The sequence below is a fragment of the Lepus europaeus genome, chromosome 17 (assembly GCF_033115175.1).
Source record: "Lepus europaeus isolate LE1 chromosome 17, mLepTim1.pri, whole genome shotgun sequence".
Classification (NCBI taxonomy): Eukaryota; Metazoa; Chordata; class Mammalia; order Lagomorpha; family Leporidae; genus Lepus; species Lepus europaeus.
This window is the reverse complement of record NC_084843.1, coordinates 82,402,002-82,418,552: the sequence shown is the minus strand read 5'-3', so window position 1 is coordinate 82,418,552 and position 16,551 is coordinate 82,402,002. Positions and strand designations below refer to the sequence as shown.

General features: G+C 45.4%; 1 protein-coding gene across 2 annotated transcripts in view; it reads left to right on the top strand.

Annotated features, from left to right (window-relative positions):
* The window catches only part of BMS1 (BMS1 ribosome biogenesis factor), a 49,090-nt gene extending 32,919 nt beyond the window's left edge, over nt 1–16,171 (top strand). For both annotated transcript variants that reach the window (XM_062214501.1, XM_062214500.1), the window contains exons 15-23: nt 634–807; nt 2,424–2,612; nt 2,699–2,879; nt 3,065–3,123; nt 3,839–3,961; nt 6,489–6,636; nt 7,282–7,457; nt 15,055–15,216; nt 15,668–16,171. In XM_062214501.1, the coding sequence (XP_062070485.1) occupies nt 634–807; nt 2,424–2,612; nt 2,699–2,879; nt 3,065–3,123; nt 3,839–3,961; nt 6,489–6,636; nt 7,282–7,457; nt 15,055–15,216; nt 15,668–15,892 (1,437 nt within the window). In that variant the 3' untranslated portion in view covers nt 15,893–16,171. The remainder of the gene's footprint in view (nt 1–633; nt 808–2,423; nt 2,613–2,698; nt 2,880–3,064; nt 3,124–3,838; nt 3,962–6,488; nt 6,637–7,281; nt 7,458–15,054; nt 15,217–15,667) is intronic.
* The last annotated feature ends 380 nt before the right edge of the window (nt 16,172–16,551 follow it).

The window sequence follows — 16,551 nt, the reverse complement described above, 5'->3', positions numbered from 1 at the left end:
AAAAAAGAAATAGAGTAGCTGGAACTTAAACTGGTGCCCACCTGGGATGCTGGCGTTATAGGCAGCAGCTTTACTGGCCATACCACAACTCCAACCCCCTAATCCTAGCTCTAAATCTAACCTAAGCCTAACTCTTACACTACTCCTACCCCTAACCCTAACCCCTACCCCCACAAGCCCTAACATCTGCCCCAAACCTAACTCTAACCATTGCTCTAAACCTAACCCTCACCCTAAAGCTAAACTTGGCTCTAACCCTTGCCTTAACCCTAACCCTAACCAGATTCCTTATGGGCTTTCATTCCAGGAAGTTTTCCCTCCTGGATTTTTCTCACTACTGTTCTTTTTGCCACTACCCTTTTCTTAAATTTAAATATCACTTTAAAAGATTTTCTTTTCTCCCTGTTGTTTTTGCAAAACAGTATCTGGGAGCACCTGAGTTGGGAATGTCTGCTTCTGCTTGTGTTCACGCTTCAGTCCACAGGCAGACTGAGGAATGGCAGTGAGTGGTAGCACCTGCAGATAGCTGTGTCCTGTAGCAATACTCCCTGGTCTTTACAACCCATTAGAGCTTTCTAGAAATCTACCTCAGTGTTTAAACTTCTACAACATCTTCTCTCCTGAACGTTTAAGATTGAAGATGTAGCAGAAGAAAAGGAAGAACTTGACCCCAGTGCAGAGGAAACTGCCAAAAAAAAGCATTTGGATAAGAAGAGAAAATTGAAGGAGCTGTTTGATGCAGAGTACGATGAAGGAGAAAGCACGTATTTCGATGATCTCAAAGGAGAAATGCAGAAACAAGCACAGGTAAGGCGACAGCTGTGTGAGCCTCATCACGGGCCGTGACTGCTGCCCGGGCTGCAGTTTGTGTCTGGGTCGTGGTGCTCTCACCTGCTTCTGGAGCTCCGGGTCCAGGTGCATGGAAGTGAGTTTTCTTCAGTCAGCAGGTCACCAGAGCAATGATTAGTGCCCTTTTCCCTTTCTTTTCTTTCTTTCTTTTTTTTTTTTTTTTTTTTTTTAAGAATTATCTATTTATGTGAAAGGCATAGAGAGTGAAGCCAGGAGCCAGGAGCTTCTTCCAGGTCTCCCACACGGTGCAGGGGCCCAAGCACTGGGCCATCCTCTGCTGCTTTCGCAAGCCATAGCAGAGAGCTGGATCGGAAGTGGAGCAGCTGGGACTTGATCCCACACTCATTTGGGATGCCAGGACTGCAGGTGGCAGCTTTACCTGCTAGGCCACAGCGCCAGTCCCAGGTACCTGTTTTGTACCAAGCCTTAGGTTCTGAGGAAGCAGAAACGAGGGTGTCACCGTGTAGTGATTTGAGGCAGGTGTTCATTTAAACCTCACACTTGCTTCACATTTTGATTGCTCCCAGATTTGAGCGGGTGGGTGATTTGTGGCCCAGTGGGTTATGCTCTCCAAGAGAGGCTTCCCAGAAGCTCATGGTGGTCAGGGTTTAGAGGAATATCTCAGGTAAGGTCAGCAGTGGAGATAAAGGGAACCTGTTGAACTCCACGAGGGGGGCTGGTGGTAGGCGGTGTGGCCTCCTGGGTGGGGGAGCTCTGCAGGCGGTTTGAGGCACTGACCTCACCCTGAGGGACACAAGGATGTGCACACAGGTGACGGTGAGAGTCTGATTGCGCTTTCTTAGTGGGGCACCCAGAATCCCTGTAGGCCAGAGCGCTCACATGAAAGAGAGCTGGTGAAGTGTGGTTGGCAGGCAGCAACTCAAGCAAGGCCTTCCTCTAGTCAGAAGAGTGTTCCCTGCTGCGAGAGAGGATGAGGGAGGCCAGGCTGGGTGGTTGAGGAAGAGGGGAGACCATGAACTGGGAAGTAAAAGCAAGGGGAAGTTGGGGGCATCTGCCAGCCAGCATTCAGGAGTTTCCCCAGAGTTGATTACCCTCTTGGAACAATAGGAGAAAATAGCTGAGACATATTTTCAACAAATGGTAGAGCTGTAAAATGTTATTTTGTTTTGTTTTTAATATTTGTTTATTTATTTGAAAGGCAGAGTTAGAGGAGAGACAGATCTTCCATCCACTGGTTCACTCCCCAAATGGCCACAATGGCTGGGGCTGGGCCAGGCTGAAGCCAGGAACCGGGAGCTTCATCTGGGTCTCCCATGCAGGTGCAGGGGCCCAAGCACTTGGGCCATCTTCCACTGCTTTCCCAGGTGCATTAGCAGGGAGCTGGATGAGAAGTAGAGCAGCCAGGATGTGAACTGGCACCCCATGGGATATCGGCACTGGAGACGGTGGTTTAACCCTCTGTGCCATAGCACCAGCCTCAAAATGTATCTTTTAATTGGGATAAAATGTAAACAATTCTGTCCATAGTTTATTTAGAAACTGCTTTTGCTAATGTTATGTTTATTAAAGGTAGCCATGCTATGGGGTATAATTGTTCCCCCTTTTATATGCAGCTTAACCGGGCAGAATTTGAAGACCAAGACGATGAAGCCAGAGTCCAGTATGAAGGTTTTCGACCTGGGATGTATGTTCGAATTGAGCTTGAAAACGTTCCCTGTGAATTTGTGCTCAACTTTGACCCTCATTACCCAGTTATTCTGGGCGGTTTGGGCAACAGTGAGGGCAACGTCGGATACGTGCAGGTAGGTGCCCTTTGCCGCATGCCCAGCCACAGAGGCCCTCGCCATGTGCGCTTCAGCAGATATTTTGTTGAACTCCCTCCCTGCAGATGCGTCTCAAGAAACATCGTTGGTATAAGAAGATCCTCAAGTCCCGAGATCCAATCATTTTTTCTGTGGGGTGGAGGAGATTTCAGACCATCCCACTTTATTATATCGAAGACCACAACGGAAGACAGAGGCTTCTGAAGTACACCCCACAGCACATGCATTGTGGAGCGACCTTCTGGGGTAAGTGGGACTTGGTTAATTGCGACATTTTAGGTGTTATCATTGTACTGGCAGTTTTGCACTTTTCCTTTTTGAGATCCCAATTCATAAGATTTTTTCTTTCTGTGGGGGAAAGGGTTGGAGTATATCTGTAGTGTGGCATCCAGAACTTGCATTCACTCTGTTTTTCTCTGTTTTGCTCCAAGGTCCTATCACTCCACAGGGAACTGGCTTCTTGGCAGTACAGTCCGTCAGTGGCGTCATGGTGAATATCTGCATGTTTTCCTTTCAGCCGATGTTTGAGAAACGGATTTTGAATATGAATTATTAGCTACATGAAACCAAGTTGAGAATGCCTCCTCTTTAATGTGTCAATCTAGTAGATTTCTGTTGGCTTTTGATCTTCCTGCATCCTTGTACGTAGGGTGTGAGAGTGCAGAAGAGGAAGGTAGAAGAATTATGATGGCACTGGTAATGCCATTTTACGTTTTTATCTTACGTATCTAAAGCATTTAAGTTGTGTTCACTATGTGCTAAGCACTGTACTGGATACTGAGGCCGCATCGCATACAAACTAGACATGACCCTGCCCCCTTGTAATGCTTGCTTAGCAAAGGATGTTCACAGTCCCTGTTTGACCAGTCAGCCCCATTTAACTGAAGAGAAGATGGACTAATGAGCAGGTGGAACCCACCCTGGGCGTCCAAAATTTGATTTTTTAAATGTTAAAAGTCCAATTTTCATTTTTTTCTTTCTTTACAAATAGATCGTTATTGTAAGATTTTGTTATTATGGAATGATTCTCAGGAAAGTAGTTCATTTTGGCTTACCAGTGTTATAGTTTTAGATGGCTTTTGTTAAAATACTATTTTGCACGTTCACGTAGTCTTTCTTAGATGACTGTAAGTGAAATTGTATCAGAGAAATTGTAGTTTTTCTCTTGCTTATTTCTATATTCAAATTTTGGGATTTCCTTCTAGCCTGATTTCCGAATCGCTGCAACAGGTGTTGTCCTTGACCTGGATAAATCCATAAAGATTGTGAAGAAATTAAAGCTAACTGGATTTCCATATAAAATTTTCAAAAATACTTCATTTATTAAGGTCTGTATATCTTTGAATTCATGTATTTAGAAATGTATACATTTTTAAAGGAGGAAGGAAATACGGGTTAAGTAATACTTACCCAAATGCTTAGCGGGTCTGCATTGTGGCACAGAGGTTAAGCTGCCTCTTGGGACGCCTGCATTCCATAGCAGAGTGCCTGGATTGAAGTCCTGGCTGTACTTCCTGTCCAGCTTCCAGTTAATGGGCACCCTGGAAGCAGCGGGTGAAGGCTCAAGTACTTAGGTCCCTGCCATCCATGCGGGAGACCCAGATTGAGTTCTAGCTCCGAGCTTCGGCTTGACCCAGTCTTGGCTATTGCAGGCATTTGAGGAGCAAACCAGTGTGGAAGGTTGATTCACTGTCTGTCTGTCTCTCTCTCTCTCTCTCTCTCTCATTCACTCTCCTTTCAAATAAATAAAAATAGATAATTTTTTTTTAAAAAAGTGCAAAGAAAACTGCTTGGGACCAGAAGTGTCAGGCTTCAGATTTTTGAAGACTTTAGGAGATTTGGATTTGAATATACATAGTGGGATATCTTGGGGTGGGCTCCAGGTCTAAACACTTATTCATATACTCCTTTTCCTCATAACCTGAAGCTAATTTTATACAATATTTTAGTGTGTACGCATTTTGTCTGTGATCAGTCACATGAAGTGAAGTGTAGAATTTTCTACTCTGGGGTCATCTTGACACTCAGGAAGTTTTGGATTCTGGAACTTTTCAGATTGGAAATGCTAAACCTGTACTTCTAAATTCAGGTCTCATGTTTTTAGGAAAGTCTTTGAAATATTTTATAAACTTAATCTTCTGTCTTTTTCAGCTTACATCTGTATATTGGTCTCTGTGTTACTTAAATATGCTCAAAAATCTCAAAGCAAAGTAAAAGAGGAATTTTCAGTAATTGAGGCAATCATTTATTACCTCCACGTGAGACTGTCATAGGACTAATAGATAACGTGTAATTTCAGCCAGTACTGAGTTTAGTTTCATACCTTTTTGATTTATGTAAAGAAAAGAAGGAAATCGTACATTTTTCACAGTTCAGTATGAAATAGACAAAGCAATTTGCAAAACACCTTGGCAAGGTTCCAGAGAAATGAATAGGCTGTTCTGCAGTATTTTCAGCAGTATAAAGTTTCAGCAGTTAGAATGTTTGCATGAAAAGCAGATTTGGGGTGGGCATTTGGCTTGGTAAGAAGCTAAGGATGCCCACATCCCATATTGAAGGACTTGGGTCCCATTCCCACCCCTGGCTGTAGATTCCAGCCTCCTGCTCATGTGAACTCTGGCAGGCAGCAGTAATAGTTCAGGTAGGGGATCTGGATGAGTTCCTGGTGTCTGGCTTCAGCCCCTGAGTCTGGGGCCATTACAGGCATGGGAGGAGTGAACCAGCAAATGGGAACTCTCTCATCTCCCTGCCTCAAACTTTTTTTTTTTTTTTTTAATTTATTTTTTTGACAGGCAGAGTGGACAGTGAGAGAGAGAGACAGAGAGAAAGGTCTTCCTTTTTGCCGTTGGTTCACCCTCCAATGGCCGCCGCGGCCGGCGCACTGCGCTGATTTGAAGGCAGGAGCCAGGTGCTTGTCCTGGTCTCCCATGGGGTGCAGGGCCCAAGCACTTGGGCCATCCTCCACTGCACTCCCGGGCCACAGCAGAGAGCTGGCCTGGAAGAGGGGCAACTGGGACAGAAGCCGGTGCCCCAACCGGGACTAGAACCCGGTGTGCCGGCGCTGCAAGGCGGAGGATTACCCTATTGAGCCACGGCGCCGGCCCCAAACTTTTTTTTATGAAGAATTAAATGGATCATAAAATGTTCTTATAATAATACCACCAGCATTTCACCAGATCTTTTTCTTTTTTCAATTTTTATTTTATTTGAAAGGCAGAAACACAGAGATCTTTCATCCACTGGTTCATTCCTCAAGTGATCTCAACAAGAGCTGGGACAGGCTGAAGCCTGGCTTCTGGAACTCAGTCTCCCATCTGCGTCGTACCCAGATCGTACCCAATCTCCGATCTTGGGTCGTACCCGAGTACTAGAACCGTCATTTGCTGCTTCGCAGAGTGCACATTAGCAAGAAACAGGACCAAAAGTGGAGGAGCTGGGAGTGGAACCAGGCACCCTGATAGGGGATGTGTGCATCAGATGCCCACCCCCTCTTTTTGTTTTCTAAGTGAGAGCAGCGAAGCAGCAGGATTTGAGCTGCATGCTTGTCTGCAAGATGCCGGCAGCGGCTGCTGAGGCCAGCTCAGTCCACAGAACGACACTGATGAGTGTGTCTTTGCTCTTGTCTTCTACTGCGATGCCCGGAACGACATGCCAGTGAGCCCACAGGAGAGTCTTGGTTAACGTTCCCGAGGGGAAGATACAAGAGTTGCATTCTTTTTGGCACAGTAGTTCCACTTTTAGAAGGAAAAATATTTTAACTTTATCACCCTCAATGAGTTGTTTTTTAACCAAGGGGATATTTATGAGCTAACAGTTTGAGGAAGTGACTTTGTATGTCTGTATTTGTGCCTATAGGGAATGTTCAATTCAGCTTTGGAAGTGGCCAAATTTGAAGGTGCTGTGATTCGAACTGTCAGTGGAATCAGGGGCCAGATCAAGAAGGCGCTCCGGGCTCCCGAGGGCGCTTTCCGGGCCAGCTTCGAGGATAAGCTGCTGATGAGCGGTAAGTATCCTTGGCAGGCTGTGTGTGATGGTGGGGCGCTGCCACTGCCCGTTTCTGGTTGAGTAGAGGTTGGACTTGGGTCTTTGGCAGCCCAGTCTCAGCTCCAGTTCTCCCTACTCCCAGCCTTTATGCAGTGCTGATTCACATTGTGTCTGCAGGCCTTCGGCTCACGGGCAGGAAAAGTTTTTCATGCACAGAGGAGTTCAGGGGCTGGCATGATGCAGCTGGTTAAACTGCCCTTGCGTTGCTGGCATCCCATACTGGGGCGCTGGTTCGAGTCCCTGCTGCTCTGCTTCCAATCCAGCTTCCTGCTGGGGAAGGCAGTGGATGATGGCCCAAGTACTGCAACCCCATGGGAGATCCGGATGGCGTTCCTGCCTCCCAGTAGCAGCCTGACCTAGTCCTGGCTCTGTTGTGGGCATTTGAGGAGTGAACCCGTGGACCAAAGATTGGTCTCCCTCTCTTATTCTGCCTTTCAAATAAGTAAATCATTAAAGAAAATAAGAGTAGTCTAATTGGTAAAGTCCCCCTCAAATACGTTGCAAACAGGTAGAGAAATTTGGAGTAAATGTTTTTGTGGTTTTTTGGCAAGATGAATGTGAATCTTCTTTTGAAAATGTTGCAGTAAGTTTCCTCTCTTTCCAGATATCGTCTTCATGCGCACTTGGTATCCTGTCTCCATTCCAGCCTTCTACAACCCCGTAACATCTTTGTTAAAACCACTGGGCGAGAAAGATACGTGGTCAGGAATGCGGACCACAGGTCAGCTGAGGCTTGCGCAGGGCATCAAGCTGAAGCCGAACAAGGACTCCCTGTATAAGGTACTGGGTGTGTGTGTGCAGTTGTCAGTGACGACAGCATGCCCTCCAGATCGGGGGTCACAGGGATGGGGAGTGTCTCGTAGGAATTTCCCCGTATGCTGTCTCATGTTAAATTTAGCAGCTGTCTGTTCATGGCCTATCTTAGAAAAGAGCATGAAAATGGTAATGGTGGTTTTCTCTGGTTTGGAAAAGAGATGTTTAAAATTTTATGTCGTACTTTGACATTTACAATGTGATGTTATGGGATACAGATGCATAGTAAAATGGTTGCTGTAGTGAAGCAAATTAGCATATCTGCCATATCACATAGTCACTTGTTTTTGACAAGAACAGATAAAACCTACTTAATAAAAATTCCAAATGCAGATGCATTTGAATTACGTCTGGTCCTCTCTTGTGCATCTCTCGACTTTGCTGCATCTCCCTGCTACTTTGTACCCTTTAACCCACACCTTCCTATTTCTTCTTGGCTGTTTTTCCATCGTTGGAGCAACGTCTGTTCTGATCCTTTGCACATTTTTTAAATTGGGTTATTTTTTCTGTTATAAGAGTTCTTTTTTGGCTGTTAACTCTTCCCAGATACATGGCTTGCAGATGTTTTTCCGAGTCTGTAGGTTGTCTGTATGATTTTGTTAACCGTTTTTGCTCTGCAAAGGATGTGGAATTTGATGTAGCCCCCACTGTTTTCACTTTGGTTATTCCGGGCTTTGGGTACCTTAGCCAAAAAATCATTGCCAAGGCCAATGTTGAGCTTTTTTCTTATGTTCTTTTCTAGGAGTTTTAAGAATTCCAGTCTTAAAGTTAGGTCTTTAGCCACTTGCGTGGATTTTTGTGTATGGTGTAAGATAAGAGTTCAGCTTCATTCTTTGGCATGTGAAAATTCAGTTTTACCAGCATCATTTATTTATTTAAAGATTTGTTTATTTCTTTGAAAGAGTTAAAGAGATCTTTCATCCGCTGGTTCACTCCCCAGATGGCCTCAACAGCCAGAGCTATGCCAGGCCCAAGCCAGGAGCCAGGGGCTTCTTCCAGGTCTCCCAATGTGGTGCAGGGACCCAGGTACTTGGGCCATCCTCCACTGTTTTCCCAGGCCATAGCAGAGAGCTGGATCGGAAGTGGAGATGGTGGGACATGAACTGGTGCTCATATGGATGCCAGCATCCCAGACGACAGCTTTACCTCACTGTGCCACAGTGCCAGCCCCCCTGCCCTTTCTGGCCCAGCATCGTTTATTAACAAGACTGTTCTTACACCATCATGTTCTCTTGGTCACCTTTGTCAACGATTGGTTGACTGTGTGTGTATGGACTATTTCTGGCGTTTCTTTTCTGTTCCATTTGTCTGTGTTTCCCTTTTTATGTGAATACCAATGTTTTGATTATCATAGCTTCGTAGTATAATTTTAAAGTGGAAAGTATGATGCCTCCAACTTTGTTTTTTAAATTAATTTATTTTTTGAAAGAATTAGAGCGATAGAAACAAAGGGAAAGGATCTTCTATCCACTGATTCACTCACTCCTTAAATGGCTACAAGAGCCTGGCCTGAGCAACGCTGGAGTCAGGAGCCGAAACACCATCCAAGAGTGGCAGGGCCCAAATACTTGGGCTGCCTTCCGCTGGCTTCCCAGGCACATTAGCAGGGAGCTGGATTGGAAGCAGAGTGGCCGGGACTCAAACTGGCTTTCATGTGGGACACCAGCATCACAGATGGCTGCTTTACCCTTTGCACCACAGTGCCTGGCCCCAGCTTTGCTCGTGTGTGTGTGTGTGTGTGTGTGTTACTGATTACATTTTTAATGTTTGTAAGGCACTTAGATTTTCTGCTTTTGTCTTGGTCATATTTGGTTGGCCATTTTTTTTTTAAAGATTTATTTATTTATTTGAAATAGTTACACACAGAGATAAGGAGAGGCAGAGAGAGAGAGCAAGAGCTTTTCCATCTGCTGGTTCACTTCCCAGTTGGCCGCAACGGCCGGAACTGTGCCAGTCCAAAGCCAGGAGCCTCCCCGGGTGTCTCCCACACGGGTGCAGGGACCCAAGGACCTGGGTCATCTTGTACTGCTTTCCCAGGCCATAGCAGAGAGCTGGATAGGAAGTGGAGTAGCCAGGTCTCAAACCAGTGCCCATATGGGATGCCTGCACTGCAGGCGGCAGCTTTACCCACTAACCACAGCCCCGGCCCCGGACCCCCAACTTTTAAAAAATTTCTCAGTATTGGCCAGCGCTGCGGCTCAGTAGGCTAATCCTCCACCTTGCAGCGCCGGCACACCGGGTTCTAGTCCCGGTCGGGGCACCGATCCTGTCCCGGTTGCCCCTCTTCCAGGCCAGCTCTTTGCTGTGGCCCGGGAGTGCAGTGGAGGATGGCCCAAGTGCTTGGGCCCTGCACCCCATGGGAGACCAGGATAGGCACCTGGCTCCTGCCATCGGAACAGCACGGTGCGCTGGCCGCAGCGCGCCTACCACGGCGGCCATTGGAGGGTGAACCAACGGCAAAAAGGAAGACCTTTCTCTCTGTCTCCCTCTACTGTCCACTCTGCCTGTCAAAAAGCAAAAAAAAAAAAAAAAGATTGTTTTTCTGTTGCTGTAAAATGTGCCATTGTAATTTTGACAGGATTGTTAAATCTGTATATTGCTTGAATATTAATTTAATATTTCAGTATTCTTCTAATTCATTAGCATGGGATACCTTTCCATTTATTTGTATCATCTTCCATTCTTTCATCTTTTATCATTGTTTTTTAGTCTCCAGCACACAAATCTTCCACTTCCGTGGTGAAATTTATCCCTGATTCTGTTTGTTTATTTTTGATGCTTTCCTAAATGAGGTGTTTTTGTTTTGTTTTGTTTTGTTTTTGCCTTTTAAATATTTATTCATTTTACTTATTTGAAAGACATATAGAAAGAGAAAAACACACTTATGTCTACTTCTGGTTCACTCCCTAACAGCCAGGGCTGGGCCAGGCTGAAGCCAGGACCCTAAAACTCAATCCAGCTCTCCCACATGTATGGCAGGGATCCAAGTCCTTGAGCCATCACCTGCTGCCACCCAGGGTGTGCATTAGCAAGGAGCCGGATTGGAAACAAAGCTGGGACTTGCACCTAGGGACTCCCAATATGAGATGCAGGTGTTTTAAGCAGTAGCTAAAACCACTGTGCCAAACTTCTGTCCTAGAATCTGTTTTCTTGATTTCTTTTTCAGCTGGATCTTAATCACATATAGAAATATTGCTGATTTATTTGTATGTTAATTTTGTAACCTGTAACTTTCTGAAATCGTTTATTAGTTCCAACCAGTCTTTTTTATTCAGTCTTTAGGATTTTCTGCATATACGCTCATGCCATCTACAAATGGAGATAATTTTACTTCTTCCTTTCCAGGATGCGTGCCCTTTTATTTTTTTCTTATCTGATTGCTCTTGCTAGTACCTTATTTATGTTGAATAGAAGTGGTAAGAGCAAGCATCTCTGGGGCTGGCGCTGTGGCACAGCAGGTTAGAGCCCTGGCCTGTGGTGTCGGCATACCGTGTGGGTGCTGGTTCAAGTCTTGGCTGCTCCACTGCCAATCCAGCTCTCTGCTTATGGCCAGGGAAAGCAGTAGAAGATGACCCAAATGCTTGTGCCCCTGCACCCATGTGGGAGACCCAGAGGAAGTCCTGGCTCTTGGCTTCAGCTCAGCTCAGCTCAGCTCTAGCCATTGCAGCCATTTGGGGAGTGAACCAGCAGATGAAAGACCTCTCTCTGTCTGTCTTTACCTCACTCTGTAACTCTTTCAAATAAATAAAATAAATCTTTAAAAAAAAAATGAAAATTCTTTAAAAAAAAAAAAAAGCTAGCTAGCATCCCTATCTTGTACTGTCGTTTAGTGGAAAGCCTTCAGTTGTTTCCTGTTGACTATGATGTTAGCTGTGGGTTTTTCTAAGTGGTCTTTATTGTACTGAAGAGCTTTCCTTCAATACCAAAACCATGGAAAGAGTCTTTATCAAGAAAGGATGCTGGGGGCACGTGTAGTGGGCATAGTTGATAAGCGCACACTTGTGATGCCAGCATTCCATATGGGTGCCAGTTTGTGTCCCAGCTGCTCCACCTCTGACCCAGCTCCCCCTGCTTTCTCAATGGCATTAGCAGAGAGCTGGATCAGAAGTGGAGCAGCCAGGACTCGAACTGGCACCCATATGGGGTGCTGGTGTTGCAGGTAGTAGCTTTGCCCAATATACCACAGTGCCAGACCCTCTACTTCAATCTTAGTATTTTTTTCTGTAATGAAATTTGTCCATTTTCTCAAGAGTATTCAATTTGTTTTTATATAATTGTTCATAACTGTCTCATAATCCTTTTTAATGTGTCTCTGTAATGTCTCTACTTTTATTTCTGATTTTATTTATCTGAGTTTTAGTCTAGATTGGGGTTTGTTAATATTGTGTATTTTTTCAAAGAGCCAACTCTTGATTTTATTGATTTTTTTTTCCTTGTGGTTTTTCTTTTTCTATGTTTGATTTATTTCTATTCTGATCCTATTTTATTTTATTATTTATTTTAAATATTTATTTATTTATTTGGAAGCGAGAGTTAGAGAGAGAGAGGGAGATACAGAGAAAGAGAGGAAAAAAAAAAATCTTCCATCTGCTGGTTCACTCCTCAAATGGCCACAACAGCCTGGGCTGGAACATGCCAAAGCCAGGAACCTGCAGCTCTGTCCAAGTCTCCCATGTGGGCTCAGGGGCCTAAGCATTTGGGCCGCCTTCTGCTACTTTCCCAGGTGCTTTAGCAGGGAGCTGAATCAGAAGTGGAGCAGCCGGGACTCAAATCTGCACTGATATAGGATGCTGGCACCAGAGGCCATAGCTTTACCCACTGCACCACAATGCCAACTCCCAGTTCTGATCTTTATTTTCTTCTGCTAACCTTGGGTTTAGTTTGTTCATCAAGATTTATTTGTTATTTATGTGAAAGAATTACAGAGAGAAAGAGGAGAGACAGAGAGAGATCTTTCATCTGCTGGTTCACTCCCCAAGAAGCTGCCAATGGCCAGAGCTGTGCCAGGCCAAAGCCAGGAGCCCAGAGCTTCTTCCAGGTATCCGAAGCAGTTGCAGGCACCCAAGCACTTGGGCCATCTTCCACTGCTTTCCCAGGCCATTAGCAGGGAGCTGGATTGGAAGTGGAGCAGCCGGGTCTCAAACCAGCGCTCATATAGGATGGGATGCCAGCATCACAGGCAGAGGCTTAACCTGCTGTGCCACAATGCCAGCCCCTCAAGATATTTTTAAACTTACGTTTTGATCTTGTTCTTGACCCATTTGTTGTTCTGGAGTATGTTGTCTAATTTCCACTTATTTGCAAATTTTCCAGGATTCCTACAGTTGCTAATTTCGTACAGTTGAGGTCAGAAAAAATACGAGCTATGATTTCAGTCTTCTTGAATTTGTTTAGACTTGTTTTGTGGTCTAATATGGTAGATGCTGGGTAATGTTCCATGTACATGTATATTCTGCTGTTAGATGAATATTTCTGATTTTATCACTTAGGTCCATTTGATCTAGAGTGTAATTCAAGTCAAGTATTTTCTTGTAGTTTTCTCTCTGGACTGTTCTATTCATTATTGAAAGTGGGATATTAAAATTATATAGCCATTCCTTACTTCATGTCCATTAATATTTGCTTCATTTATTTAGATGCATATGTGTTGGATCCACATTTACAATTATGCGCTCTTGATTCACTGACCCGTTTATCATTGAATAATGACCTTTGTTGTCTCTTGTAACACTGTTTGATTTGAAGTCTGTTCTGGTTACTAATTGCATGGAACTATCTTCTCTTTTAGCCAATGTTTGTCCTTAAAGCTAAAATGGGGTCTATTATAGGCAGCAAATAGTTGAATCCTATTTTTGTATCCATTTAACCACTATGTCTTTGAATAGGAGAGTTTAGTCTAATTTAATTAATTAATTATTTATTTATTTATTTTTGACAGGCAGAGTCGATAGTGAGAGAGAGACAGAGAGAAAGGTCTTCCTTTTTGCCGTTGGTTCACTCTCCAATGGCCGCTGCGGCTGGAGCACCGCGCTGATCCGAAGCCAGGAGCCAGATGCTTCTCCTGGTCTCCCATGGGGTGCAGGGCCCAAGCACTTGGGCCATCCTCCACTGCCTTCCCGGGCCATAGCAGAGAGCTGGCCTGGAAGGGGGCAACTGGGATAGAATCCGGTGCCCCAACTGGGACTAGAACCTGGTGTGCCGGCGCCTCAAGGCGGAGGATTAGCCTGTTAAGCCACGGCGCCGGCTAGTTTAGTCTATTTTATAGTCAGTGTTATTGTTGATAGGTTAGTATTTAATCCTGCCATTTTGCTAATTTTTTCTACTTTTGTACCTCCTTTGTCCCTTTCTTGTGTGGACGCCTGTAGTTGAAGCCACACCCACTAGGATGAGGCGCAGGGTAGGGTGGGTGTGTGCTCAGCTGCAGTGTGGTGGCCCGGAGTTTCTCATTGTTCACATCCCTGCCAATAGTTGGCCTCATAAGCTTGTTTATTTATTTTTTTCTTTAATTTTAGGTTTGCAGTGCCTATCTAGATTCCTATTTTTATACAGATTTTGGTCTCTGAAAACTTTCATTATTTTCCTCATAATCTAGCAATGCATTTGAAAAGATTTCATTTAGGATATTCAGCTATTTTGTATTAAGAGAGTAGTTCAGGATATCAGTCTGCCATTCTACTAGAAATTGATGCTTCCCAGGCATTACTTTTTCTAAAAATAGTTAATAAAGTTTTGGATCATCTTACATGATTTTCATTAAAATAAACTACAGGATGTGGAGATGGAGAGGTCTCTGAATTCTTTAATTCTACAGTAAGTTGGGTTCCTAAACAAAGTCTGCTACTTTATTGGTGTGGATGATATGTTTAATCATAAAGTTTAAAATATAACAGAAATATTCCTCACATAGTCAATATTGACTTTTGGTGAAGACCAAGGGCAATTCTTTCAACTTATTAGCAATATTTCTGAGGCAGTTAAGAATTTTGATCATCTGGAGCATGAAACTTAAGATTACCTTGAAGATTTAGTACGGAGAGTTTGGGCTTCCCCTGTTGTTGAAATCTCACTTAGCCAGTGTTCCACCAGAAGCAGTAAAGTTAAGCTTCTTACGGGAATCAGGATGGGGATGCTTTGACTGCCAGTTGGAGGGAGAGACATGTCCTTAAGTCCAGACAGGGTAATAGTCACGGTGAAAAGCTAAATTGTTCCCGTTAGGCTGGGGCAAGCGGCTTCGGTGCCCCACAGCTAAGGCCTGCATTGTCCATTGAAAGGAACCGTGGGTCTGCTGAGTGTGGAGACTCATTCACACTGGGCAGATGGGCTCAGTGGCTCTCCTAGGAGAGCTGTAAGTGTCCTCTGTCTGGTCCTCTGTGTTCCTGGAGTCGTGGATGTCCATTGAGACCTCTGTATTTGGTGGGTGATTGCATCCAAATTTCTGACAGTTAGCAGACTCTGGTGTTGCTGATCTTGCGGGAGAGTCCAGCTATTGAGATTCAGTGTCCAAGTTTTGAATATGCGCAGGTCATAATTTAAATAGCTCAGTCTGTTTTCTTTTTCTTTTCAGCCAATCCTGAGGCAAAGGAAGCATTTCAACTCACTGCACATTCCAAAGGCCTTGCAGAAGGCCCTGCCATTTAAGAATAAGCCCAAGACTCAGGCAAAGGCAGGCAAGGTGCCAAAGGACCGAGTGAGACCAGCCGTCATCCGGGAGCCTCACGAGAGGAAGGTACGGGCGCAGCTTGCTGCGCGTTGCATGTAGAAGTGAAAGAGGCACACTTGGCAAGCCTGCTGCGTGCCCAGGCTTCATCAGGGAAGTGTGAGGGCCACACTTGCTCGAGGCACCAGAGCTGGAAGTTAGGAGCGGGGCCAGAGTCCACTTCCCTTCTTTGGTCTCTGCCTTGTGCGTGTGGGTGGGGGGTCGCAGACATACAGCAGGTGACTGTGCTTGCGCACAGTGTCTGTAGACACTTTGGTGGTTGAGGTTTAATGTGCTCGCACCTGTACCTCCATGCAAACTGCATTCCTGGTTCAGGATGGCTCGCGGTAGGGTCCTATACACCTGGGGCATGGCGGGAGTCTAGTTTTGACACATCTGTGGCGGTGTGAGGCCTGGCAGGTCAGATGGAGGCCGTACCTGTGGGGACTTCCTGCTGCTCACCGGGATTTGTCCTTGTCAGATCCGGGCGCTGCTGGACGCCCTGAGTACGGTGCACAGCCAGAAGATGAGGAAGGCCAAGGAGCAGCGGCACCTGCACAACAAAGAGCACCTGCGAGCGAAGCAGAAGGAGGAAGAGGAGAAGCTGAAGCGGCAGAAGGACCTCAGGAAGAAGCTCTTCCGCATCCAGGGTCAGAAGGAGAAGAGAAACCAGAAGTCCAGCCTCAAGGGCGCCGGGAGCAATTGAAGAGGCCTCAGAGCACAGACGGACAGGGTCCAGCACATCGTGCTGGCAAACAGCAGGCGCCGAGCGTGAGGCCCAGAGAGCCCGCCATCGGCAGAGCGCCCGGACTGCGCCTTCCGACAGCCGTGAGGGCTGTGCTGGTGGCACCCACGCCCCGTCTCCGCTTCCAGTGATACAGGGACGCGAGGTGATGTCACCTGTGTTCCGTGGACTCTACTTTCCTCCAGCCACCCTGGTTTCATTAATTATTTTGTGCTACTAAAATATCATTAAAATATTTTTCTGTTCATTTTGGCTTAGAAGTTTTTATTAGGGATGAACGCCTAGCAGTTGATTGTAAATAATGATTTATTCTACCACCTTCATGATAAGTCGTCCAATTAGGGAAAAAAATTGTTAACTGGAAGACTTCACTATAATGTAGAAGTTTAGAGAAGGCTATGAGGTGATTTATTTTTTCTGTTGTATTCTCTGATCACTGACTGTAGACAGAGAGAGAAAGAGGTCTTCCATCCACTGGTTCACTCCCCAATTGGCCACAACGGCTGGAGCTACGCCGATCCGAAACCAGGAGCCAGGAGCTTCTTCCAGGTCTCCCACGTAGATGCAGGGGCCCCAGGACTTGGGCCATAGCAGGGAGCTGGATCGGAAGAGGAGCAACT